At 52.2% G+C, this 27,449-nt stretch overlaps 1 protein-coding gene across 6 annotated transcripts in view; it reads right to left on the reverse strand.

Annotated features, from left to right (window-relative positions):
• OPA1 (OPA1 mitochondrial dynamin like GTPase) overlaps window positions 1-27,449 on the reverse strand; it is a 68,038-nt gene that overhangs the window by 12,252 nt on the left and 28,337 nt on the right. For all 6 annotated transcript variants that reach the window (XM_056807301.1, XM_056807299.1, XM_056807300.1 and 3 more), the window contains 18 exons: window positions 27,378-27,431; window positions 25,819-25,923; window positions 24,403-24,489; window positions 22,653-22,766; window positions 21,578-21,658; window positions 21,320-21,394; window positions 21,110-21,181; window positions 20,927-21,026; window positions 20,201-20,331; window positions 18,428-18,500; window positions 18,275-18,347; window positions 16,609-16,724; window positions 11,450-11,514; window positions 10,537-10,613; window positions 7,072-7,237; window positions 5,810-5,962; window positions 1,947-2,055; window positions 47-126 (listed from right to left, as the gene is read on the reverse strand). In XM_056807301.1, coding sequence (XP_056663279.1) covers window positions 47-126; window positions 1,947-2,055; window positions 5,810-5,962; window positions 7,072-7,237; window positions 10,537-10,613; window positions 11,450-11,514; window positions 16,609-16,724; window positions 18,275-18,347; window positions 18,428-18,500; window positions 20,201-20,331; window positions 20,927-21,026; window positions 21,110-21,181; window positions 21,320-21,394; window positions 21,578-21,658; window positions 22,653-22,766; window positions 24,403-24,489; window positions 25,819-25,923; window positions 27,378-27,431 — 1,731 coding nt within the window. The remainder of the gene's footprint in view (window positions 1-46; window positions 127-1,946; window positions 2,056-5,809; window positions 5,963-7,071; window positions 7,238-10,536; window positions 10,614-11,449; window positions 11,515-16,608; window positions 16,725-18,274; window positions 18,348-18,427; window positions 18,501-20,200; window positions 20,332-20,926; window positions 21,027-21,109; window positions 21,182-21,319; window positions 21,395-21,577; window positions 21,659-22,652; window positions 22,767-24,402; window positions 24,490-25,818; window positions 25,924-27,377; window positions 27,432-27,449) is intronic.

Below are 27,449 nucleotides of genomic sequence, written 5' to 3' on the forward strand. Positions count from 1 at the left end.
TGGCCTACACTGGCCCCAAACGTCAGCCGCGGACCACGGCCCTCACCTGTTCGTGGGTCCGCCCCATCCAGTGCACCCATCTCTTCTTCCAGTCTGGACCCACCATGTTCTCGAGGACAGTTTCCGCTAGAACAAATAAAGAGAGGTCAGTTACTCTTCCCAACCTTTCCCAGGGTGCCCAGGGACGTGTCGCCTGGTCTCCCCGGCTCCTGATTCCCCATCAGCTAAACTGAAGCGAAGGTGAAGACAAATGTGGATAAGAGCCTGCAACCAGCCAAATTGCTCCCGATGGGCCTGTGGCTTTGGCATGAACTACAGGATGAAGACGTCTAGGATGGCTTTTCCAAACAGGTGATGCTGGGTACCGTGTGGCTCTCGGATTTCATCTCGAGGCACCAGAAAACAAGGAGAAGCCCCCTGCTGCTGTCCCTGAGCTGGGTTCAAGAGGCGGCCTTCTCCTTGCCGAGGCCGAGTCTCTTCTCCAGAAGACTGTTCCCCGTCAGCCCCTCTCTGTCATTCACTGTCCATCTTCCTCGGTCTTCCGGCTACCCCATGGTGTGACAAACACCCCCCAAAGCCTCGCTTGATCTATCTGGTCCGCATCCTCTCTCTTTTGGGCAGACTTCCCTGAGAAGGAGTCTACCACATGGGCCTCCACTTTCTTTCCTCTCTCTTCCTGATTGTCCAGTTGGGCATCTTCATCATTCTACAGACCCCCCCTCATCAAAGTTACTGGTTGCTGGGCTATCAGACGGAAGAGCCTTTTCTCATCCTTGGGACCCCACTGACCGCCCATTCCCTGCTTCTCCTCCCTTGTCTGGCTGCTCTTCCTCCAGGCCCGAGTCCTCTTCTCACTCTGCCGATCTCATCAGTTCCTGGGGAGTCAATGATCACCTCCAGGCCAATGATTCCAGGACCTCCTTAGCCAGTCCTAACATCTCTCCTGATCTCCAGCCTCATCCCACCGAGTGGCCACTGGACATCTCCCACTGGATGTCCGCTGACAAGCAGACTGGAGCCAGCCCAGAGGACTCTTTATCTTCTACTTCAAACCCTGCCTTCCTCCGAATCTCCCTGGGCCTGGGGACACCCCGCCATCCAACCAAGCTCACAGCCTCTGTGCCATTGCCGCCTCCTTCCTCACAGCCACCCGCCATATGCAATCTGCTGCCAGGTGCTGACAATAGGCTCAATGGCTCTCCAATGCCTCCTCTCCCCTCCACTCCCAGAGGCCAACTGGGATGGCCGTCATCTCCTTAATTAGGACTAGAGTCTCCCCCTCTGGTTCACCTTTTATCTGGTGATCCTTTTCCCTTGTGAACCTGTGGACCTCCTGTGCATGGGAAGAGTGGAGTGGTTTGCTATCTCCTTCCTTCTCCAGTGGAGTAAAGCAAACACAGTTGGGTCACAAAATTAGTAACTGTGTACAGAGGCTGGATTTGAACTCACCTCTTCTTGATTCCAGGCCCAATACTCTAGTCACTAGATTTCAAGCTGGTCTTCCTAAAGTACAGGTCACCTCCTATTAAACTCCAGGATCCAACAGGAAACCCTCTGTTTGGCTTATCCCATCTTTTGACCCTGATCCTGGCTACTTCTTGGCCTTTTCCCACTTGATGCACCTCTAGGCTTGGATGTTCTGCCTCCCTGCTTCCCCTCCTGACCCCCCAAGACTCATCCTCCTTCCCTTGGAGATGACCCTCCATTTACCCTGACCATGGGTCTCAGATGGGCTTTGGTGTCCTCCATGAGATGGAAGCTCCCCAAGGCAGGGGCCCTGGTTCTGCCTTTGCCAAGCACTGGCCTTAGCACAGGGCCTGGCAAATAGGCACTGGACAAACACTCACTGATGGGGACTTTGCGAGACCGGTCAGAAACGGAGCAGCCCTCCACGGGTCACCACATGTGGTCAGGGCACTGGGGTGGGAGTAGCCAAGCCTACTCACTGTCCTTGAGCCGCCCCCGGAGGGCTTCCTCCATAAAGTAGATGGCTGCGTCCCACTGCTGCTTGTCTGTGATGGAGCGGTCCTCCAGGGCATTGTGCTGGATGACTCTCTGAAAGGAGAAGGAGGGAACGAACATGTGGCCCATCTGCCTCATCAAAGGCAAGGGAGCAGAACCCACTGGACTCCCCCAAATCTGCAGTCCAAATTACAGAGGAAAGCAGGCGAGCCCTACCCATTGGCTCCACTTCTAAAGCATTTTGGAGAAAGAAGACTTTGGTGCTCCCACGCACTGCCAGCTAGCCAGGACCCTCCTGCCTCTGGTTCCAGGCGCTCTGGAAGGGCTCGGGGCATGACCCTGTACCAGCGTTTAGAGGCACCTTCAAGCTGCCTGAGCCCCCTGCATTACCCCAGCAGCGGAGGGAGGAAGTGCTTGCCTTGCGCGGCTAGGCAGAGGAACAGGGCATGGGAACACGTCCCCAGGCACAGTGGAGAGGGGGACGGAGCAGCCCCCGTCGGCAGGCCAGGGCACGCATGCCATGTCTTCACCAACCACGTTTTTGCTTCTTCGTCAGAAGACCAGCAAGGAAAAGAGTCTTTTCAAACTAATTTTGAATGGCTCTAGTTTTAAAAAAGTGGCAGAAAAGAAGATTGCCGAAAAATTAATGAGTGGCAAGGCCATGTTTGGCTGCCCTACTTGCTCTCCTCCATAGAAAAATCCTGATTCGATCCAAGCATGGCAATCGGAAAGAGAACATTCGGATGAGTTCCAAAGGAGCAGAGGCCAACCAGAAGGGAGGGAAGAAAGAAGAGGTTCCAGGAAGGGAGGGGGCCAGCAGTTGGTGGGTCAGCAGTCACGGACACCGGAGAAGGCCAGGCTGCTGGACTGTTATTCCGTTTTTGCCTTGTCTCTAAGGAAATGGTCCTTTGCAGGGAGCCCCAAGCAGTCCCAGAGAGGCCCAGCAATGTGACTGCAGAGCTCTGGGCACGGGGCTAAGAGAGATCTTGGGAAACCAAAAATGGGCTTCCGAAAGAGAGAGGAGCAAAGGGAAGAGAAGAGCATGCACAAACTGGGGCAGGGGCTTGGCCTTAAATCTAAGGACGTTCTCGGAAGGATCCTGACAGAAGGGGCTGGCAAACATCTGGGGAGGGAAGCAGCGATTACTAAGAACCAGCATGGCTGAATCATGAACAAAACAGGAGAGTGGTTTGGCTAGAGCAAGTCTAGACCAACGAGGCACATCGCACATCGAGACGTGGTGGGAGAAAGATGAAATGACTCAGGAAGCCAAAGTTCAAGCTTCCGAGGCCCCTGAGTTTCGGCACTAGAACTCACATACGAGAGGAGGCAGATTTTTATATATCAAAAATAATGAATCAAATAAGAGAAGGTGATTCAAAGAAAACAACTAGGATACATTAGGTAATCCGATTTCTCATTGGAGGAAAGCTTAGGGACTTTCTGAGTCAGGAGGGGGAGAGCAAACAAACAATTCTCTGAAATCTGAAAAAGAGGCGTTATCCTCCCCCAGGAGTCTGGACTCCATCAAAGGGACAAGGAAATAGTAACCGACTGATCTGTATGAGGCCACTTTGCCGGTAAAGACAAAAGGGCTGCTTGAGTGCTTGAGAGGTATCACTGGGAACATTCCTGGTCTCCAGCATCTGATCACACTGGGTTTCAGGCCAGCATCACCTCAGTTAAAGGTCTCTAAGCACAGGGAGGCACGGTCCAGCTTCTTGGTCAGCAGGGATGGGCTCAAAACAATGTAACAAAGTTTTCTCACAAGACAGAAATTAGACCACACCAGTGATGGTAAGCCTTTTAGACACAGTATGCCATGCTTCCCCCTTGGCCCCCCCCCCCCCCCCCCATGCTGCTGCTGCCACTTTACCCCAGAAAGGGGTGGGAGAAAGGGAGAGGAGTGGCCCGGGTGCTCCTCTCAGGGGACGGAGGAAGCACAGGGGGTGTGGAGGTGTGGTGGAGAGGGGGAAGGGAGAAGATTTGCCTGAGCCCCTCTGGCTTCCTAGTAAATAACTCTGGTGGGCGCTGGTGGTGGGTGTGCCCAGAGAGTGCCCTGAGTGCCATCTTTGGCATGTGTTTCATAGGTTCACCACTATGGAACCAGACCACCATGGAAGAGAAAGGGAGCTGGGCTGGTCCCTTGTGGGTCTCTCAGTTCCCACCACCACCCTTGGTTCTCTCACTCCAGATGGACGTAAGAGGTGACGCTAACAAACTAGGAGGCAGGAAGAAATTGCCTTTAACCTCTATAGCTGGAGGATGAATTCATGGACAATGGATATAAGGATCCAAAAGAGAAAGTGGAAAATTCAGAGTCAAAAATGAATCTGACACAAGTAAACTCAGAAGGAAAAAGAGGCAACGGCAGGGCAAGATCTTTCCAGTAAGTTTCCCTGGGAAAGATCTCCACAAGGAATGGTTTTGAGTGAAGAAGACCAAGAACCACTCACTCACCTACAGGTAATGGGACAGGGATGAGAACAGGCAGTTTCAAAGTAAGAAATCCATTGTCTATACTACCTAATAATTAGATACACAAATGAGAGCAATCTTGAGCTTCCATTCCACTTCCTATTCTTGAGGCTAAGAAAGATGACAAGAGCCAAGTGCTGGTGGGTCGAGGGAAAAGAGGTAGGCAAGCTTATACATTGTTGGTGGAGCTGTGAATTTGTCCCTTTCTTCTGAAGAGCAGCTAAAAACAATGCTAAAAACTAAGAAACAGACCTGGGCTGTCTGTCCATGTTCCACAGGAGCCATAATGAGGTCCACCTCACGGGGAGAACTGACTGCACAAATTATGGCATACAGAAGGAACAGGACACTATGGGATGAGACATGATGAAAGAGAGAAGACCTTGATGAACTGGTACAGGGGGCAGGGAGCAGGCAAGAACGACCCACATAAATGGGCACGTCCCAAAGAAATCTGGGGACACTCTAGAACATTGACTGGTTCAATGATCAAGTCTATCTCCAGAGGTGGAAGGAGCCATGTTTATCGCCTGTGAGGAAGACACAAAGCCAAGGACAGTGACAGAATCAGAATTCAGAATTGGGCTGAATCTGATAATTCAGCTTTAAGTGGGATTGCTCCATGCTTTGTGCTCAGATCTCTAGAGCCCATGAGAGAGCTTGGCCCACACAAAGGACTTTACATGTAAAATCTGATACTTGGGCACAAACAAAGGAAGATGGTTGTTCTGAAAATGTCTGAGGATCTTAGTGGACTGCAAGCTCCTTGAGAGTCAGCAGTGGGAGAGGTGGCAGCAGCCAAGAATGGTGGCACTATCTTGGACAGCATTTGGGGGGGGCTTCCAGAAAAAGGGACATATGTTAGGGTTCAGTTCTGGACACTAAGATTTAAGGAGAATGTCCAACAAGAACACAGGATAGCCCTGAACCCACATTATAGAAGGATCAGTCTAAGGGACTTCCCAGAGCCACATGACCACGGGTCTGAGAGATTGGATGTAAAAGGAATCTTGATGACCTGCAGAGATTGGTTCTCAATCCACTACATGGAGCTGCCTCTCGGAATCTAAGTATAAATTTAGTAAATATGAAAAGGAAGTGGAAAATTGGAGTGAAAATTAAATATAAGCCCTATTACCAGAACCTGCTCACCAACCTCTCTGTCTTTCCCGTACTTTTTCTCTCCTAGCAAAAGCTCACAGGATTCTGGTCATTCCAGAGGGGCAGTGGATGGGCTGGAGCCAAGGCTGAGAAGGATGGTGAGGACAAAGCCTCCACTCCACAGGGGCAGAAGGCCGCACACTTGGTCTAGCTCAGCTGCTTTCTGGAGGACCCCCACTTCCCCCCATTCCGAGCAGCCCTGACCTACCAAGCTATCTTCAGCAAAGTCGTTCCACTTGTGCCGCTTAATGCTTTCTTCTTTAACGGCTTGTTTGAGTTTGTCAAATATGTCATCATGTTCCTTTCCTTTTGGCTCTGTCATGAAACGAGAAAACTCCTCCTGCAGGGTCTCCCAAGCAACCTATGGTGATGGAGAAGAGAGAACGTGCCGGAGACTGGACAGACACAGACTCAAGCCTTCTCTTTACTACATAACCCACAGAACTGTCATCATTGGCACCCGAAACATCTACCAGGAGGTGCTTATAAAGGGAAACATCCAGGATAAAAACTTGTAAAAACGCCACAACAAAACAAGCCCAAGTCCCCATCCAAAAAAAAAATCTGAGAATTTTAAATAATAAAAACTTGATCTGTAATTTGGACACTTAAAAAATCTGTTCCGGGCCTCTGAGTACCAAAGAGGACAAATCCTTCCTGCCTGGGTTGTTCCCCTGGAGGCTCTGTTACAGGAAGCGGAAGGGCAGACTTGGATGTGAATGGATCGACAAGGACTAACCTCAGACAAGGGAACAGCAAAGGAATGAGAACCATTCAGGCCCGTGGAACATCCAACTCAACACTTTTCTTACTGCCTCTTGCAGGAAATGGGATCTAGCAAGGGGCAGAGAAAAGGGTCCTGGGGGAATGAGCACCCTGGATAAGCCAAAGAAAGGCCCCAGAGGATGGTGGCGGGGGAGCAGCTCCTTCCTGGGCCGAGGAAGGTGAGTGCCTACAGGGCATTCCAATGGGAGGAGCCCATTTTAAAAGCGAGGCCACCGCTGCTGCTTTCAGACAATGAGCCCATTGGACAGAGCCTGAAGCTGAGCTGGCTCTGACCCCCCACAAGATCAAGGCCTGGCTGCTGCAAGAGGCAGGGCTTCCCGATGCCTCACTGGTCCTCCATCCGACCTTTTTGGCTTGTGCCCAATCATGTGGGTATAAACCAACCTTTTGACACTGACTTCATCAGCACAATGAAGGGCTTTCCTTTATTTTACTCACGAGGGGCACCGAAACACTTCTTGCATTCAGATTTCATAGGAAAACTAAGGGCTTGAGAAGGAGAAACCATTTCCTCAGGCCAATAGCGACTGAATTGGGGGCAAGGGGCAGTCCTCTAGGCCAAGCCATCTGGATGGTGTGAGTCCTGACCCCGGCGCAGAGGTGGGGGCCCAGAGGACAAAGGGGAGTCTGGGAGGGAGGCCCAGCTGCCAGGTCACACTCGACCCACCAGGACAACCGCCTAACCTCAACTGCTTTAGTGGGCAGCTGCTTGTCTGTCCACTGCTTGAGCTTAATGTCCACCGTTGTGTTGAAAGTCCCCGAGTTCATGGTCTGGGCAGCAGGAAGGTAGATGTTCTCAATCACGTGCGTTGACACTCTTTCCCACAACATCTGCTGGAGAATCTCTTCCCTGAAACAGGAAAGAGCATTAGGGCGATTGTGGCCGCACTGCCCCCTTCGTGGCATTGCTCAGAGAGGTCTAAGCCTGGAGGGCCTCCAGGGTCACCCTCGGGCCTGCCCGGCCTGTCCCAGAGACCTGGGTCCCTAGGGCCCAGAAGCATGGCCCAAGGACGGCTCACTAGAGAGCGCCTTGCTGATGGACCGATCAGATCAGAAAGCTGCAGCTCCGTGACTCATCTAGAAGGATACTGGTTTGCCAACAGGATTTACGGACTCAAGGCTGCCTCCCCTCCCCAGCCTGGTCCACCCTGCCAGAGGACAGCAGGCTCTTTAATGACGGATTAAATCCAAACAAAGTGGGAAAGATGCAGGGCTAGTCAGAAAGCTCCTGCCCCCAAGAAGCTTACAATCTCGTTAAAAACTACCCAAGAACAGGAGCAGCGGGAGGGGACCGGGAAATGGTTCCTCCATATTGGTGGGGACGTGTCCTCATCACCACCATCATTGCTAGCTTTCCCCCAGCACCTACTATATGCCAGGCCTGGTGCCAAGCTCTGTCCAATACAGGCTTGGCCTGGAAGAAAGATGGGATCTAAGAGAAGGTGCTGAAGCAGAGACAGAGGGCTCCAGCGTGCTCACAGGCACGGGATGGGATGTTCAGCTGGTCAGGTGGCTGGAGGGTCCGGTGCAAGAAGGGAATGATGGGTCCCCAGCCCGGCTGACAGACCGGCACTCTTGTGTGGGGCTAGAAATAGACGCTGCTGGTGACCATGAGGGCATGATAACTGGGGGGATCTCCAAGTTTTATGTGGGATTCTTCATCTGCTCTTCATTCTCCATATTCTCTCTGAGCCAGATTCCGGCCTCGAGTTTGGGAAAGAAAAGGTCTGGCAGGGCCTACTCCAACCTACACCCACAACTTTGGGAAAGTAGGTTTTCCCCCCAAGGATTCACAGAAAATGAAGTCTTTTGGCCAAAACTCTCAGTAGAAGCTAAATCAAGAACAAGGGGAGTTTCTACAAGCTCAAAGGGCTCAGAGAAAGGGCCTAAAATTCCACAAGGGAAAGAACAAAGGAGACGGGACATCTCAAAAATCAAATCTGAAAACATCAAAGCAAACAATCCCAACGACAACAATCCTGGGAGATAGGTCCGGTCACATAAGTAGCAAGTATCTTAGAATTGTCTTCCTGACTCCAGGACCAGAGCTCTAGCACTGTGTCACCTGGATCATGAGAGATGGAAATTGTGGCAGTGCCTTCTACCAACGAGATCCTCCTTAGACTGTGAGCTTTTTGAGGGCGGGACTGTGGGTGTCCCTTTCTTTATATTCCCAAGCCTTAGGAGGGTGACTGGCACAGAGCTGGCACCTCTTCACATGACCTAGAAGGGTATGAACTTTGCCATGCCACATCCTGACTGACTCAGCAAGCTCCCAGGCCACTAACCCTCTATTCTTCGGGCCTTTCCCTGATGGATTGCCAACTAGTCAGGCTTTCCCATCTTGGACTTCTGAACTTGATTTCTGAACCCTGGGGGGAGACGACCCTGATAAGGTGAGATTTAAGAGGCGTAAGTGTAAATGGATGATGGCACTTAGGGAGACAACCAGGGCAAATATCCCCGGAAGAAACCCAAGAAAATGGGAATGTGATTGTGATAGTGTCAACCTCCAGTGGCTTAGGGAGAAGAGATGAAAAGAATAGAAATCCTAGAAAGTATGACTGCTCCCACCTCCCAAAGGCCACCAAGAGACCACTTGCATGTGTCCATCCCAAGAGGGCTTTCAATGAAGGTAAGGGCTCCGTGGGACACAGATGTGCAATGGCTCCCCAGGCCCTCTGGGATCAGACCGGAAGCCCAAGATCTCTTCCCCAGAGTGATCTGGCAATCATATAGCACATGTTTTGTTGGGTTCTCCTGGTAGTCTCGGGGGAGAGTGATGGAAGAGAATGGTCCATTGGAATACCCACTGGCCCTGGATGGCTCCTAGATCCAGGATCCTACATGTCAGAGAGGCTCAAAAGGAAGACACACTGCCCCAAAGTGGACTAGGCTCCCCCAGAAGGAGCCCATGTTTCCCTGTTTCTAAAGGTTTTGAGGCCTTGCTAGATCTTCTAGGGGATCTGGGATGGTCAGGCTTCCTCCTGATACTCCAGATTCCACCATTCCACCCTCATCTGGCACAAATGGCTATTGGCAGAGCTGCTTTTTTAATTTCCCCATATCCACTGTTGTAAGGAAGCTACGTCCAGGCATAGACAATGGATTCTACTTTTCACATAAACCCCAAGAGATGAAACTTAATTTTATGCAAAAAAATCAATTTCCGTTCAAAAGTATCCTCCACTCTAGCCTTTAAAAAACACCCTTCATTTGATGCACATACACGCTTCCTTCCCTGGCAGAAGGGGTGGAGGCTTCGTGGGAGGTCATCGAGGTGTCTAGGGAGGCCCTGTGCGTCCCTTTGCTGGGGAGAAGGGAAAGCCTAGCTCTTGGCTTTTGGTGGGGCCATGTGGGCCTGCATCGCAACCAAAGGTACCAACAAAACATGCCATTTAAAAGGCAGAAGGTGCACTCCTACTCAGGGGACAGTGGCTGGTCCCAGAGCAGGGCCTCAAAGGCAGCTGGTTTCCCACAGCCGAGGCGAGGAGGGTACCAGGGGAGAAGCTGGGAGGCAATGAGGCCAGTTAATCCAAGAGAAGGAGGAGAAAAATGAAAGCACCCGAGAAAGACAGGCAGGCTCCTCCTCATCATGAAGGGTGCCAGGCACCATGCTGAGGGCTTTACAGAAGAGGTTTGTATCTGATCTCGAGTCATCATGGGAACCACAGGAGCTCCCCCAAAGAGATCAGCTGGCAGGAGGATGGAGGATTAGAGAGGGGAGAGACTCAAGAATGGAGACTCGTCAGGAGGCCAGGGCAAGAGGGGCTGAGGGCTGTCTGAATGGAAGAACGAGATGGATTCTAGGAGGGATATGGGGAAGTCAGATCTGAGGAAATCTGGGAAATGGGTAGCCCGAAGGGCGGAATGAAAGGGCAGAATTGAAGAGGACTCAAGGCTGTAGCCTCAGGCCACTGGAAAGACACAGGTGTCCCAGAAAGAAATCAGGAAGGTTAGGAAAAGGCACACAAGCGTTTCAGGGGGAAGAGTTTTGTTTCAGATGTTTGGAACAGCCGACGCTTCTAGGTGGAGATAGCCAATAGGCAATACACACTTTTTCAGGGACTTCTGCATCTATGCCACAAAGAAAGAACCATGTTAAAGATCTCCCCAGAGGAAGAGGTCTGGAAGCAAGTCAGGACTCACCAGTGCTTTGGGGTCACCTGGCTCAAACTGATAACTTCATCTAGTATTTCATTCTTGGCTTTCTCAAAGAGTTCATTCTAGGCAGGAAAGAAACAAGTGAGTGAGCTTTTAAAATAAACCCATTTACCTTTGCTGGAGGTGCCCACAGTGACTTGCGGGCCAATCAGGTCTAAGAAACAGATGCCTGTAAAATGGGATGGGCCAACCATGCAGCCCGTGCAAGACCACTGGAATAATGCAGAGATTCCCTTGTACCCATGAGAGGAAAAGTCTCCAGTGGGTGGGGAGGGCCCTTGAGGGAAGAGGGAATCACCCAGGACTGCAAGAGACCCTGCTGGGGCTGGGGCACAGAATGCCCGGAGATGCGAGTAGGGCCGGGGACCACTGCTCAGTACCTCCCAAAGAGGCATGCCCCCCCGGCCCTGCCTCTCCCCTCTCTGAGCCTGCTTTGAATAGACACTGCCATCCCAGAAGATGGAGGAGCCAAGTCCTGCTTAGAGGACGGGCCTCTGTCATCTGCATCAGAGAAATCCGTGCCCTGGGAGGGAGACCTTTGCCAGTACCCCAGTGTCCTGAGGCTCAATGGCACGAGCCTTGGCAGGCTGTCTTCCTGGCCTAGACGTGCTGCCCACGTCTAGCTTACAATGCCCGATCCCATCTGGGCAAGGCCAGCAGTAGCTGGGCAGGACAAGCCTTTCGGACTCGGTGTAGACAAGGCCGCTACTCTAGAATTCTGGCTCTCTTCGTTCTTTTTGGGGGGCTGCTGGGAGGTAAGCGGACATCTGAAATGTTCCTTCTGGTGGTAGATGCTACCTAGTTGTGAGGAGATCTTCTCTGCTATCAGTTACTGCGATTTGGGATCTTGTTACGAATGACGGAAAGACCAACACAAAGCATGAAAGAGGTCTCTTACCCGGTCGAGTTCTCGCAAACGGGGGTAGTTGTTCTTCCATTCAGTTTCAAGGTTAAAACGTGTGGCTGAGGAAGGAAAAACACGGATGAGCAATCAACTGGCCCGACCCGGGGAACGCCACGAGCCCCTCAGCTATAAGGGGGTATCCTGGCGGTCTTCACCTCCCCCAGCACGAGGTCCTGCCCACGAGAAAGAAGCCCAATGGTTCCCCGAAGCGCCTGGCCCTACGGGGGCTTCAATCTCTCTCCCGGAAGAACCAATCTTAAACAAGGCTGGGCCTAAAACCAGTCGGGGGCTCCTACTGCCTAAAGCATCTCTCAGGTATAACAAACCACCGAGGCAGAACTTCTCGAATATGGAAGAGGCCTAAGCCCTAGAAGCTGCGTGGACAGTGTGCGAAGGTTCTACTCAGACTGGATGGACTTTCTCGCTGCCCTCCCACACCGCTGACTCCCCATGAGGCATCCAGGGGATGGCAGGGTCCTATCAAAGCGGTGTCGGGGCGCTGAAGCTCTGACAAGGGAGGCTGAGGAAAGAAGGACAAAGAAGGGGCAGGTCTGCAGGTAGGGTGAGTGGGACGATCACAGCTGACCAGAGATGGCCGACCTGCTTGCTTCTCATTTTGTCTCCATTCATCTGACAGAGGGTGACCTCTGGCCTGGACGGCTCCAGATAGATAGTAAAGGGAGCCCACTCAACCGTCCTGGATCAGATCTGAGTGCTGGGTCCGGCTGGACCAATCTTTGCTAAGGAAAGAAAGAGCCACCCTATTTCCCGAGTCGCTGTCGGTTAGCTTGGAAAGACTGTGCAGGACAAACGTCCCAGTTTTCAAAGAAGGGAAAGATTGGAGTCTGCAAACTGTCTTGCACGGAGTGTCACCTTGTCTCCTATTGAGTTTTGAGAGCTGGTCATCTGAAGCAGTGCGGCTTCAAAATTGTGAGGTGAGACCAGTGTCTTCCTTTTAGAACCGGGTCACCCAAATGATGAGAGCTGTGGTCACTGGAGCCAGGCCTAAAGTTGGGAAGGTGTGGGCTCGAGCGCAGCCGCTAACACTCATTTGCAGCATGGTCAAGGGCAGTTGCCCATGAGTCCTCGAGGGGCCTGGAAGGTGCCAAGCAGAGAGGCCAGGAGAAGGCTCTAAAGGCGAGTGTGCGGTCCACCCAAATCCCGAGACCTTTTCTGGGCACGACACTGTCCTTGTTTGCTGTTCCTGAGCCCAACCGAGCCCAAGATTTTCCGTGTATCCCTCTTGAGTTTCAGACTATTAGATTCAGTCACAAATGGGAATCTCTGGGATCTGGACTTTCCTTTTTCGAATGCTGGTTCTTCCTCCCCACTGGTGTGACCTCTTTACATGTGATGAGCCAAGTGTCCTGGTCCCCGTAGACTTCCTTCCTTCCAGAGTAAGACTCAATCACTAACCAGCCCAATGAGCTGAAGAGCTCGGCCTCCACTGTTTGGCTCCCATTGTCCCATCCATCCCAAGCAGTGGTCTGGTCTCTCAGGCAGTGCCCTTCCTGTCCCTCACTGGAGCTCCTAAAATTCCCCGTGGACTATCCTCACCTTAGGCCCAGGCCACACACTTCATACGGACCCTCCGTCTTCTGAACACGCCTCTATTGATTGTGGAGTTCCCTGAACATTCACCCACGCTGAGACAACTGCCCCCTCCTCCTCAGGCTGGTTTCCCTTTGTGCTTCCAGAATCTCTTATTGGAGAACTTGCCTCTGGTCTGGGAGATGGGCTCTTGCTCTCCTCGCTCTGGACCTGGAGGGTCTCGATCCCCAATCCAGGGCTGTTCTCTATCCCAGATTCTCTTTCCTATAAGGTCTATGCATTGCCACCCCCCGACAATTAGTTTCTCCCAGGAGGTGAGAATCAGGTCCAGAATGTGAGTGCCCTTGTTCTACAACTTTAAAATTGAATATCATTACATCGAACCAAGAGATTACTGCTCTGGACTGACCTGCGATTTCATCAAGGTTGGGAGCTCATTCCCGGGCGGAGCAGGATCCTCTCCACAATTCAGCTGGAGAGAGCAAGCGAGCGAGCGAGCGAGCGAGTGAGGCTGGGGTCCTGAGTGAGGAAGTGATTTTGCCCAGCGTGTCCTGACTCCTTGTTCATTATGCCCTGCTCTTTCTATTGGCGGCTCTAAATGCACTTCTTTAGTTTTGCCAGAGAGGGTGGGTGGGCTCCATCAAGTAGAGAATCGCCCTGGGGTCAGGCATATTTCACAAACTCAGCCATTTCCTCAATTCATCCAGGCAGTCTACAGTAGACGGCAATGACAATACCGGCTCTGCTCATCTTCCCCCAAAGGCTTTGGATCACGACTGATTCCTACATCTTCTCACACATGGATAGGATCTTTTAAAAATTGAACACCTACCACCTCTCTCCCCGCTCTCAGAGAGGAATAAAGCTCCTGTTGTAAATGTTGAGGGATTAACCAGAACAAATTTCTGCATTGGCCATGTCTGAGGAAAAAAAATCTCAATCTGTCCTCTGAGTCCATCACTGTGTGGCAACACCCTTCATCAGGACTGCCCAGGAACTGGGCTTAGTCACTAGGCTGATCCAAGTCCTTAAGTCTTTCAAAGTCGTCTGTATTTACAATATTGCTATCATGCAACATCCCATACAAGTCTTCCCAGTTTCTCTGAAACCATCGCCATCATCATTCCTTCACATTTCTATACTGCACTTTATTCCACTGTTCCTCAATGGATGGGGACCACCCCGGTTTCCAGTTCTTGGCTACCCAAAGAAATGAGCAGATATGAGCATTTTTGTTCATCCTTAGAGGGTCCAACCCCTCCCTTACTCCTCCCTCTCCCTTGCATTTCCATGTTGAGTGAACTGTACTGCTGAAAACAACTGTGCGTATTCTAGCCGATTGAGAGGAAGGTCCAGTCTTCTGCCTCTCCTGGGCCTCCCTCTTTGTTCCTATGGGCTTCTACTCACTTAGTCCTATTGGCAGAGATCATTCCTGCTGGAATGTAGTCCTCTTCTTTCCATTCTTCTTCCAAGAGCATCCTGACAGAACAGAACCACCCTCAGCCTTGCCCAATGGGCCTCCTTTACAACCTGATGAGAGCATTCACGGGGGCAGACATCCTCTCCCCATAGTTGAATATCAAGAGATAATCCTCGCTCATCTGTTATGAGCTTGCCCCTGTCTACCTTTTGATGTTCTCTTGCCTCCAGTGTGAGCACTCCAGTTTACAGGAGGCTCTGATCTGTTCATCAGGCATACCTGAAGTCTTCTACTTCATCAAGGATCCATCTTATCCCACGTAGGGTTCAACTCAGTTGTAAGGGGTGGATTAGTCTCGTCAATCCATAATCTTTGCCTCATGCCAAGGTCTCCATTCTTCAGGGTGGTGGGTGTGTGATCCTGACGGGCTCCTTAGAGCCTGAGTTCTTTCCTTCTGGCTGGCAGTCTTTGGTTCTTTGTCTCGGAAGCTCTTGGTTTTTGCTATCGTGTTTCTGGGAGTTTTCATTTGGGGGCTTCTTTCAGGAGGCAACCAATGGGTTCTTCCTAGTTCTACTTGGCCCACTGGTTCTAACAGATCTGATTAGGTGTTTTTTTATGATTTCTCAAAATACGATGTCTAGACTCTCTCTCTTTCAAAACAGACTCAAGGCATTCAGATTGTCCCATGATTCTTAAGGTGAGATGTTTTTGCTACATTTGCCTTGCTAACTACGACATACCTCATATGTTCTTATTGTACATCTTAGATCTTCCACAAGTCTTTTGACTAAAAAAAAAAGATTTCTTGCTGCCTCATGGAATCATTTTGGCACATTCTAATTTCAGGGAATTCGGTTTGTCCCTCTTGTGCCAAGCTTCTCACTAATTCTTTCTTCAACAGCTTTTACTTCTTTTCCTATTTTTCCCTTGAGCGCTCTTCTTTCTGTTATAAATATAGTTTCAACTCTTGGGCCTCATCTCATCCTTGGAATTCTAGCTGGACTTGTGCCCCAGTTGCATTTCTCTCTGGGTGCTGCCTGCGGCCAGGTTGGACCGGTTCTCTTCTTCAGGGTTTGTCTCATGCGTCCCCCTGCCACTGTAATAGCTTTTGGTTTACTCGGCCTCCCCATCTACTTTCTGACTTCGGACCTGAAGCTGGGGCTGCCTCCTGTGTTCTTCTCCAAGATAGCTCTGGCTGGCCGCTGCTCTCCTCTTTGTGCCTCTGAGCGTGCCAGTGGCCTCGGCCTGGCTTTTCTGCTGGGCTCAGCTCCTGTCATCCAGTCGGGCAGCCCTGCTGGTCCGGAGGGCCAGACGTTCCTGTCCTAGTTCCTCTGCAGCTGGCTCCAGAATGGGCTTGAGGCTGAAACAGAGACTGTGCTCTACTCCTGGGGGTGGAGGCACATGGCCGCGGCTTGCCTCTCACCTTGCCCCTTGCTCAGTCCACCTGTAGGTGCAGGTCCCTACCCAGCGGGCCCTCAATCTGTGCCCCAGACCTGGGTCGTAAATGACCCAGCTGCCCACTGGCTACTGTGATAAAGGAGGAAAAGGTTTGCAATTTGCAAAACTGTGCAAAAACTGAAACAAAACGGATGCCCTCAGCACAAGGTCGGGCCCCCTAAGGAATGAGCCCTCTCCCGGCTCAGGCGGGCCGTTCCCAGCTCAGCACTGGGCCTGGCGTCCAGACCTTTCTGTCCGATTCTCTGACAGGCTCGGCTGAAAAAACGCCTCCCTGCGGTTTCCTCTTGGATTTCTTGCTCGGGCCTCAGTCTGGCACACCGGAGGAGGGTTTTGGAGGGAGCGCTCCTCCTTTAGCTCCTGTCGGCGCTGCGTATAGTTTCAAAATGCCCCGGGGCCTGGATGCACGTTTAGCCAACGGGTCTCTTTGGAGTCAGCGACTTCCTTCTGAGGCCAGTCTTCCCCTTGCCCGGAGAGCTCTGGTTCTTTCCCCATGTACCCGACCTTGGCCTTCACACCCATCCCCTCCTCTCTTCCCATGGTCAGCAGAGGAGGGGAAGAGCCAACCAACAGTCAGCTGGAATCTGCTCAGGAGGAATTAGACAGTCTCTCCCCTGGACTCCCCGGGGACAATGAAGTAGAACTCTCTCTGGCTCACGTTGGCCAAAGGGTCACTCATTAACAAAAGGAGAGGCGAGCTGAGGCCGAGCCTTCAGAGCCCAGTTACCTTTGAAACAATCGGCCTGCTGCTCCACGGATTCTCGCACCATCTTCCAAAAGCAGTCAGACACCGCGAGGCTGAGGTTTCTGGTGGTCACCTGGTGGGCCTTCAGCATACTCGTCCTGCAGGGCACGTGGCAAACACAAGACGAGTCACTCCAGGGGACGCTGACTAGCCTTGTCCCAGGGCCTGCCAATCCCAAAGCCCATTCTTCTGAATTGGAATATGAATGATTAGAAATTCACTGGAGGGAAGATCCTCAGGAGGGAGGAATAACCCTCCTGGCCAGGGAGTCTACTCTCAGATGCACCGGCAAGGCTCCCTAGCAAGGGGAATCAACCAACCGCCAAGCGCACCCCGGGCACCTTCTGTGCGTCGGCCCTGGGCTGGGTGCCGGGACACAAAGACCACAGGCAGCAAAGTAGGGCCGTTGTGCCATCCGTGCACAAAGGAGGACAGATGAGACAAGAGCCAGAGGACTCTGGAGGGCCCCATGTCCAAGGTGGAGCCGAGCGATTCTCAGAAGGGGCCGTAAGGAGGCCCTGAGGACCAGGGCAGGCCAGGCCCAAGAGGCAGAGGCAGAGGCAGGAGAGACGAGTCATCAGGGCGATGAGTACAGGCTATCTGGGCCGAGCTGTGAAGGGCCTCACGGACTAGGAACTCACGCTATCCTGAAGGCAAGTTTCTCCTCACCAGTTTCTTGGGCAGGGAGGAAGAGACTGGAGGCTACTGTGATAGTCTGGGGGAGAAGCGAGGGGGCCTCAAGCTGTGTGGAGGGAGATGCTGGGGAAGTAGAAGATGTGTCGGAGGAGCAGACCAGAGGCTGCCCAAGGACACAGACACAGCTCAGAGACAAAGGCAGGATATGAGTTCAAGTCTTCCCTGGAGGAATATTTCTGGCTCCCTTTTGGGTGGACAGTCTTTGAAGGATCAGCAGAGAGGGAGGAGAGCCCCTAAGAGGGAACAGCACCGATGCGCGCTGGGTACCAGGCTTGATCTCCACTCTTTCTGATCAGGTCATGGCCTGGCAGACAGGAAATGCCAGAGCCAAAGCTCATCTAGGCCTGTCTGGAGGGCCTCAGGCCATCCAGGTGGAGATGATGGCTGGGAGGGGGCTCTAGAGAGCACTCAGGAAGCCCTAGGACGGAAATGCCTAGTGGGCTACGGGAGGGTCCGGCCCTTGCCCCTCTCTGTTCCACCTTTTCTCAGTGACTTCGAGGAAGGAATAAATGGCCTTCCTGCCATATTTCTAAGTGACAAGAAGCCAAAAGGGACAGGGACCTTATCATCAGGAGCGCAAGGACTGACGGTGTGTGTCTACTCTGATATCCTCAGCAGAAGACGTGTGTCCTGGGATCTTGTCGCTGTGGTGTTTTAGCCCAGACAGCCGGAGCTTCCTCTCCACCTCCTCAGGGCGCCCAGCCCTCATTCTAGCCCCTCTGGGGTTCCCTGCTGACAGACAAGCTGCAGCGACTCCCAAAGCGAGCTCAGCCGTGCTCGGCCTCAGACTCACCCGCCAGCAACGACGCTGACTCGTCTCCCTAGCTGCTCCCCAGGGCAGCCGAGATTCATTCACCTAACGAACACCAGAAAGTTGGTGTTCACAGCAGAGCTTCTGCTCTCTCGGCCTTCACCCCAGGAAATGCTCTAAAGGCCTAAATGATGCACCTACTTCAAGAGTTTTGAATTCTGGAAGAATTCTTCTTCGTAATCTCGGATGGCCTCGATACTTTCAGAGCTGTTTCCTAGAGAGAAAGGACAGTGACACGATCTTTACCGAGCAGCCAAAACGCGAAGGAAGCCCAATGAGTCGGTCCCTCTATACCTTTTCCTGTGACAACAGCAAAGTAACCCAGAGCCTTCATTGGGAAGAGCTTTCCTTCGATGATTTGCTGAATCTATTGAAACAAACACATGGCAAAAACCAGTTTAGAAAATGGCACTGACCCATGGGATAAAGAGCAGGCCTGGAGGCCCCACCAAGGAGAGCCCAAGATGGCGCCCGCCCTGGGCGGGGCAGGTGGATTCTGTCCAGTGCCATCTGGGCCAATCGGTAGCTGTGGATACCGAGATGTTTACTCAGTGCTCCCCAACTTCAACTCCTGCCTGGGCACAATCAGGCAGGACGAAAGTTCTATGGTCTACGGCTGGTGTCACTGAGAAACCTGGGAGGGTCAATGATTTGTTTGACGTCAAGAGCAAAACACGCAATTTTCCCTCTGAGATGCCAAGGAAAAGAAGAATGGCACGTTGCTGAAATGGGGGCCCCAGGGCTGGAACAATGAACACGATGCTGAACTGGGAGGGCAGTGGGTTCATCTGGCTCAATGTGCCCCCCTTTTTACTCTTGCTATACGCATGGTTTGGCTCCCTGGGAAGAGATGTCCTGGGAAACGAAAGCGAGAGAAAAATGAAAGCTATCAATGACATTTTATGAATCAGTGTTTGGTCAGAGAACCTGGGCTTTAACCTCATCCCCACCATCAGGCAGGCCACGGTCTGGAGAAGGGAAAGAGTGCCCAGAACACGGGGGCTGATGAATTCATGCTTTCTAAATGACTGACTGACTGACTGAAGGGGAGGGACTTGGGGTTCAGAAGACTTAAGTCTGAAACCTGGGTCACTGTAACGGGGTCACTGCACCTCAGTGGGATTTGGCTTCTTTATATGTAAAATGAAACGCTTACACTGATACCCGCTTAAGTCCTTGCAGCTCTGAGTATAACAGTCACATTCCATTGAGCCTCAGTGCATCCAGCTATGGAATGGGAGTAACAGTCTATACCCTCAGGGGGTTGTGGGTCTGGCCTGGTGGGAGAATGGCCACAACATCAGACACAGAATCAGAAGAGACCTGGATTTGACTGTTGGGCCCAAACACGGACTACTTCTGTGGCCTTTATCCTCAGTTTCCTCATCTGTAAACAGGACAACAACACATGAACCACCTTCCTCACCGAGTTGCTGTGAGTAAGGAGCTCTGGAGGCCTTCAAGCAGAGCAGAAACAAATATGTGAATAATAAGCTGACCAGCCAGGAACGTTCCTGCTCGGTGGGCAGTTCTCTGGGGCCAGCCCGGCTCAGAACACTCTACAACCAAGAAGCCTTGGACACGGCGTGGAGGCCAGATTCTTCCCAACAGGAAGGATGGTGAGGAGGTTCCCCTAGGAGAGGCCATGGCTCTGTAACCTTCTCTAATGAGATGAAGGGAGGACCTGAACCCACCACCTGCTTCCTGCCCTGGGGGCAGGGTTCTTCAGCCTTGAGAGAGCAACACCTTCTTTCAGAAGAAGACATGAAACCAGGTGGGACTGTGACAAATTCCCTACAACTTGAGCTGGGTATGGCAAAGCGAGGTAACTTCCAATTCTGGAAAAACAAGAGCCTGGACGTAGTCTTCAAACTCAGTCAATGAGTGGGCTGAATGGCAAAATGGCTCTCGCTTGTCCCAAAGGCATGGTGACCCTAACAACAGGGCCGCAGGCTTAGTCCAAAGCCTCAAGTTTCCCTCAAAGGTGGGCTAGTCCCCTCTGCAGGAACGCCTGCTTCCTCCCTCTCATCTCTGCTGGGAGGCCGGTGGCCGGGGGCCGGTCCTTACCCTGCTGGGGCTGGCCACGTTCCTCTCTGCCAGGTCAACTTTAGTCAGCACAAAGATTGTCCTTTTGCCATGAGGATCCATCTGACTGACCAGGTCTGTAACGATGCTGCGTTCGGCATCCACGGACCCATCTGCGGGGAACAAGAGCCAAGTGAACCCCCAATGTGCTCCTCGAAGCCTAGGGCCCTCCCCATGCACCTCAATTATGCCAGACAAGCTTTCCTCATATTTCCTTGAACACCAGGGTGGAACTGCCAGTGTTGATCAATAAAAGGTCTAAAGTCTAGCTACGGAGAGGCCCGCACTGTGCCCATTACTCAGGGCTCTTGGATGAAGATGGGGGCTTAGCAAAAGGGGGTCCCTCTGGGACTCTCCCTAGTAAGGACATTCTCTTCCTGACGCTCACTGTGGGAGCGGCTTCCCAGTCTGCCTGTCTCGCCTTGTGAATAAATGGCCGTGGGTCCTGTCCCATGGCAGGGACTCCCTCGTCAGCAAATCCTTCTGGGTTACGGCCAAAGGAGAGTGCATTTGTGACTGCCTAGGAGAGCCAGCGCGGGTAAGAAAACACTTGAGGCCCCAGAGCCCATTATTATCCACGCCTCTGGGAGCCAAGGGGGTCCAGTAAGCCTCTGCGCCTCTGCAGAGCGCTGGCCCCGGGCATGTTCGGAGGTGGGAGCGAGGGACCCAGGCAGCGGCAGTGCGGGCATCCCGAGCCTCAAGCCTTACCTTGAATGCAGAGAATGATGGCGTTGGGATTCTGCATGTAGGCTTTGCTGATACTGAAGATGGTCTCCTTGGTGTCGGGAGCCATACCTGCCGTCACCGTCTTAAAGGAAAAGGCCAGAAAGGTGATGTTTTCCCCTCCCAGAAATACAGACCAAGTCTTGTGTGCACTTCAAGCGGACTTACATTGATGACGCCAGGCAAGTCCACCAGGACCATCCTCTGCAGCCCGGGCCCTTTGACGTTCAGAGAGATGGTCTACAGAACGAGTGACACCAGCATTCAGTTACTTCCCCGAGTCATCAGGTGGGCACCCAGGCTCAGTGAGCAGCCCCTCCCACACCCCCTGGGGGGCCCAGAGGCCCGAGGAGGCCAGGGGAGCGAGCCCGGCCTTACCTCGGGGCTCACGGTGTAGCCCTCTTTCACATTTTTCCTCATCCGGAGCTCTATCTCTCGTCTCAAGGCTGCGAGCTGTTAGACGAAACCCAAACAAGAGTAAGAAAGTCTCCGCTTTGGCGGCACACCCCAAAGCGGGCTGGGAGGAATCGGCCCCCCCATCCCACCAGAGCGCGACGCCTTTTTTGACTCCTAGTCCACATTCCAGGAAGTGCAGACGCTGAAATCCCGGCCAATGAGCCTCGCTCTGTCACTTACGTCTTCCTCTTTGGTCAGGTCGAATTCCCGAGAACTGTCTTTGAACAAGGCCACGTGGTGGGGGCCTTCGCTGAGGGTCACCTGAAACGTCACAAAAGGGAGAGTAAGTCCCGGTGCCTCCGGAGCGAGTGTCCCCGATGGCCCCAGGCTCGTCCAGAGGGGTGCCTGACCAGGAGCTCCTTGGTGACGGAATGGGAGTCAGGGTGACCCTGGACCAGTCACGGATCCCCTCAGAGCCTCGGGCACTCCCTAGAAGGCCAGGCCTGCTCGGGTGCCCCGAGTTCCCCAAGCTGGTCCGATGGGCATCCTTTACAGACTGTTCAGAGAGGACAACGTGTCTCCTACGTCTGTCTGCGTCGTCGCCCACGGAACGCCAGGGTCAGCGTGCTGCGCTACCTCAGCCGATATCTGACTCGCAGAAAGGCGACTGTAAGCTCCACCCCAGGCCCTTGGAAGCACTCCAGACACAGGGTGGCAATGCTGCTCCGGCGTCTCCTCAGAGGAAAGCACGAGCACGGGGGAGCGGGGCTGGGGCGCGCCGCAGGAAGGGTCTCCAAAGGAAGGGGGGTGGGAGGAGAGGGAACAGGGTGCCCGGGGGCAGGCGGCCAGGCCAGTGGGACCGCCAGGAAAGACAGGACGCAGACCAGAGGGAGGCCTGAAGCTTGCTGGTCCTGGAGGGAGGCAGAGCCGGGCTTTCCCTGGGGCAGCCAGGAGTCGGATGGTCTGAGGAGACGGATGAGAAGGCTTTAGGAGGAGTTCCGGGTCTGGGGCTACTCAGCCTTTAAATGGAGTCAACTATACCTACACACTCCACATTGGTTCTCTGATTCTTTGGCTGGGTAGGAATAAATCTGATCTGAATATCCAAGAAAGAGGAAGGGAAAGAATCTTCACAAGAACAGGGAGATGCGGAGTCCCTGCAAGATGAAGCCTTGGCCAAAAGGATGCAGTTGAGGCTTTTTAGAAGACGCCTCGATGCTACTTCTAGCAAAACCGCCCCCTTCTCCCACAGGCCTGGTGGAGGTAGAGGGGCAGCTGGAGCTGCTGGGCGAGTGCGCTCGGACTCACGGCTCACCTTGACAGGAGAACGGGTCATCATCTCCCCAGAGCCGCGCGGGAAGATCCGAGCTTGGGCGATCATCTCCAAGACGCTGGTTTTCCCAGCGCTCTGGTCCCCCACCACGACGACCTGGGACAACAGAACCAAGTGTTACCGGTCGTGTCCTACCTGCATCTGAGATCCTTGTTTTGTATGCCTGTTCTGCCCCTGAATACAAGCTGTGAGGGCAGCCGGGGCGGCCGTCCCACCTCAGAGGGCTGGCTGCAGTCCAGGGCCAGGGGAGGGCGGCCACGGCCCTTCCCATGGACAAGCCACTACGGGTGAAAGGGCCTGGATCGGCCTCCAGAGGGCAGTAGCAAACCACAGATTTGTGGGGAGAATTGAAGAAAAGCAGGCGGGTCACTGATGCTCAGAACAACTTCCTGCTTTGGATTCGGCTGGTCCTTTTCATCTTTCAAGGCCACACTGCCCTCGCTTATGCTTTAACTCACCCCTTCAGCATACTGTGGGAAGAGGCACACCTAAAAGGCTCTCTACTCCCCACTGGAGATGCTTTCCAACAGGCCTCATCAGTCACCGCGTCAATGCTGGCCCACCCATCACTCCAGAGTGTTTATTCCTATCGACACACAACTGTGGCTGAATGCTAGTCACACTATGGAGGCCTCGGGACTCGGGGCTTTGCTTCTCTAACATCCTCTGGTGACGGCGGCCCTGACACATGTGAATTTTCTAGCATCTGTGGATTTTAGAAGCTCTTTCCATGTCCTATTTTTGGGAGCCAATCCTACCACGATGCATTCAAAATGCCCACCATCTTGAAGAGAGGCCAGGGAGCATCCCTGAACCTTTCCTTGAGGCCCTGGGGGTGGGGGTTCTCCAGTCCCCACAGCTCTTGGGCTGGATTTTTCTAGTTCTTCTGACTCCTCCACTACAAACCATCAAGGAGCCTGTCTTTCCATAGCATTTCCTGCCCATTCTCCTAACCCTTCCAAACGTTACAGATTGGGAAATCCAATCAAGAAGCTCTGTGATTTTTCTCCACTAAGGATAGATGAAGGGACCTGGGGCCTGGCTTCTCAGACCTCTGCAGGGCAGACACAAGGGACACAACAACCCTTCTTTCAGAGTTCTGACCTTTTTTCCAAATAGCTTAAGTTAATCAATGTTCTCCAGATAAGTGAATCGAAAAGAACCTATTTTGCAGAAATTTGTACAAGCAATTTATTAAGCTGCAGCAAAATTGGAGTTTTTCAGTGTTGACATTCCTTTTCTGTCTGTCTTTCTTTTTTTTTTAAACCCTTACTTTCTGTCTTGGAGTCAACATTGTGTATTGGCTCCAAGGCAGAAGAGTGGTCAGGGCTAGGCCATGGGGGTCAAGTGACTTGCCCAGGGTCACACAGCTGGGAAGTGTCTGAGGCCAGATTTGAACCTAGGACCTCCAGTCTCTAGGCCTGGCTCTCCATCCACTGAGCCACCCAGCTGCCCCCTATTCCTTTTCTTTTGAGAAAGGACAGACAGTTTACCTGAGGGATTAATTTTATTGGAGAAAAGAAAAAAGCTCATTTTCTTCAACAAATTTACAAGAGATGATGTGCGTTTACTGAGTTAATCTGATGATTAAAATGTCTAATTTGGAAGATATCAGATATGTCAGAGTCAATAAATTTATTTAATTCAGCCACTATGCAAAGAAGTTTGTCAAAGTAGTTGGCCCTTAAAATGGCCCAGGTCGACTTACTGTGTGGTCCCTGGCTTAGCTTACCCGAGGCAGGTGATCCTGAGTGTTATAGCTGGCGTCATAGTCAGAGAGAACGTCCAAGACTTCGGAATACATGTCAATTAGAGATTTCTTGAAAAACAAACAGAAATGTTGGTGAGGATTCAATGACTACTTAGTTAAGTCTCAGACTGCCTTCCATGTCATGAAGCAACAGGCAGCCCACAAGGGTCTTTGGTAAATGTGAGTTAGAGACACGCGTGAGAGAAGCTTCGGACATCGGGCCTTTGGCACGGGGGCCTGGGAAGCTGCCAAAGACACGTGGAGGACGAGAAGCCCCAGGTCACGGAGCCCCCCAATGCAGCCCCTGTGAACAACGGCTACTCTCACACGGGGAGGGGAGAGACTGAGGCATCTTCTCATGCACATGCTGAAGAAAAGATGTCTTAGAAGAAGAGGACGAGGGAAGCCAAAGAGGAGGAGGGAGAAGAAAGACAGAAATGATCCAGGAAGTTCCTGACAGATGAGTTCATGGGGAAAAAAGCACTTATTATGTGCCCACTCTGCACCAGCACCACGAGACACCTTGCCCTGAAGGTGAACCCTCCTTATGGAATCTCTCTGCCTTAGAATGGGAGCCCCACGGGGCAGCGAAGTGGCTCTGTGGATAGAGAGCCAGGCCTAGGAACAGGAGGCCCTGGGTTCAACTGGCCTCAGACAGGAATTCTCACTGTGTGGCGCTGGGCAAGTTCCCCATTGACCCCATAATCCCCATCACCTAGCCCTTAAAGCTCTTCTGCCTTGGAACCAATTACCGTATTGATTTAAATTATTATTATTTTGAGTTTATTTAGAATCTTTCCCCATGGTTACAAGATTCATATTCTTTCTCTCCCGCTCTCATTGTTCAAAACCTATTTCCATGTTATTCATATTTGTAATAGTGTTCTTCTACAGCCCAAACCCCAGTCACCACAGTATTGATTTTAAGGCAGAAGTAAGGGTTAAAAAAAAAGAAAAGAATGGGAGCCCTGTGAGGGCACAAATACTCAGAACTTGCCCCAGACCGAAGCCTCTTTTCCCAGCTGTCTCTGCCCTCAGAGACTGAGCAAGGGACCGGAAGTGGCTTTAGTGTGAAAGACAAGGATGGTGGGAGGAAAAATCCTCTGCAACTTGCCTATGGAATCTGGGGACCAAATGGCTGAAAGATGCCCAGCCAGTCTGCCAGGCACGAGGGTTCCGAGATCCAATAGTGATGCTAATCTGGCAGCATGCCCACAGTGCCCATCTGGCTGCCCAAGGCTTTAAACCCTTGAACCATGCTGCTAGGACCAACACCGCTTGCATTGGGTTTTAGAGATCAGCCACCCAGAACTAAGCTACCAAGAAAACAGATTTCAGAGCAACAAGCCAAGTGCTTTGGCTGAGTAAAGCAAGCGTGGCTCCGGGGGGTCAGCGCACCTTGAGATTTCGGTGATGGATGCCTTTGTCATCTCTCTGCAACACTAATTTCCTCAGTTCTTTGTTCTCTTTCTCTAAACGTTCCAAGATTCTCTGATATTTCAGCTGCAAGAAGACAAGAGATGTCAGAACAGAATAAAGATGACATCAGAATTGTATTCAATAAGAACAGGAATTCTATGAATTAGTCTCCACCCCTAATGAAGTCTTCCTTGTTTAGCCCAGTTTCCTAACTGTACTACTTTAAAAGAAATCTTTAAGGTGCCTCAAGTCCAGAAAAAGCCCATCACCTCATCTGATTTCAAAAGCAACAATTCTTTGCCTAAAACAAAGCCAAATGCAATAAAGAAAAAGACCTTTGAGATTCCCAGACATCAGAATCAGTGGGCAGTGATTCGTGCCTATTCTGCACAGAGAATCCAAGTTCCTCAGGGGCTGGGCCTGTTTTGTGCTGTTGTTCGACCCCCATAACTTAGCACAGGCCTGCCCCAAATCGGCAATTGAGGAAAGGCAGACAATGGACAAGGCTCGCCATTTCTATCAAACTCCTGCTGCAGGGGTTTCTGATGAGAAGGCTCCCTTCTGCCTCCCATCTCGAGCCCATCTGTAACCAGGGCCACAGAAAGACTCCCAGAAGGGCCCTTGGGGCCAGGCTTAGCAGGGGTTTCCCATGGCACACCTTACACTTGAGTGGGAAGGCCGAGCCTCACTCCACTACAGGGCAAAGGAACTTGGGGCCCTTGGGGACACTCCTGGATAAACACTACAGCAGCTGCTTTAGGTCACTGACTTCTCCCCCAAACCAGCCTTCCTGTCCAGTGCCTCTTCCCGATATGCTGCCTGGCTCTTCGTTTAAAGGTCATCACTAAATGCCAAAAGAAATTCTTCCCGAGAAATCAACCCTGCTGATGGGAAGGACACTTTGACTGGCCTTCCAATGGTTCTGGCTTTCCCCTGAGGAGTTCTCCCCCTCCCCACTGAATGAAGCTCAGGTAAGGGGCAGCTCTGCAGGCTGGAGGCTGCTTAGGGGGCAAACCGTCTCTGGGCCCCACCAGCCCTGAGATCTCCCAGTTAGTCCCTGGGCATCACTCTCAGGCCCTCGGCTTGGCTCCCTGTTGGCCTCAGGATCCCCAGTCACTTCCAACTATTCAAAAAGATGAGAGGGCACCTTTGGGAACAAAGGATTTCTGTCGGGAGTGAGTTCAAGTTGAGACGTGTCATAAAAGCAATCCAATGGACTAACATCATCTCCAAAGCCAAACCCCTACACAACTTCTAGTGAGCTCTCCCTAGAAATGCCAGGCTAGATGGAATTGTGAGTGAAAAGCTTCAGGATTTGTTTCTGTTTTGTCTTTTACGATCTGCCCTCTCATTCCCTCCCAACACCTTCATCTTGAGATTCCTTTCGGGATTGCTTTCTCAAGGCCAGCAGCCTCATAGTCTTCCCTCCTGTGCCATCCGGTACATTCTGCATGGGGACTCAGCAGCACTGCCCACTGCTCCTCCCAACCAACTCTACTAAGCGGGAGGACCTCAGGTGGCTCAGGGCTTCAGCTCACCTGAGTTCGCAGGAGTTCTTCCTGAAGTTGTTCTACTTTCTCCTTGTCCGTCACCTAAAATCACATGAACTG

The sequence above is a fragment of the Monodelphis domestica genome, chromosome 8 (assembly GCF_027887165.1).
Source record: "Monodelphis domestica isolate mMonDom1 chromosome 8, mMonDom1.pri, whole genome shotgun sequence".
NCBI classification, from domain to species: domain Eukaryota; kingdom Metazoa; phylum Chordata; class Mammalia; order Didelphimorphia; family Didelphidae; genus Monodelphis; species Monodelphis domestica.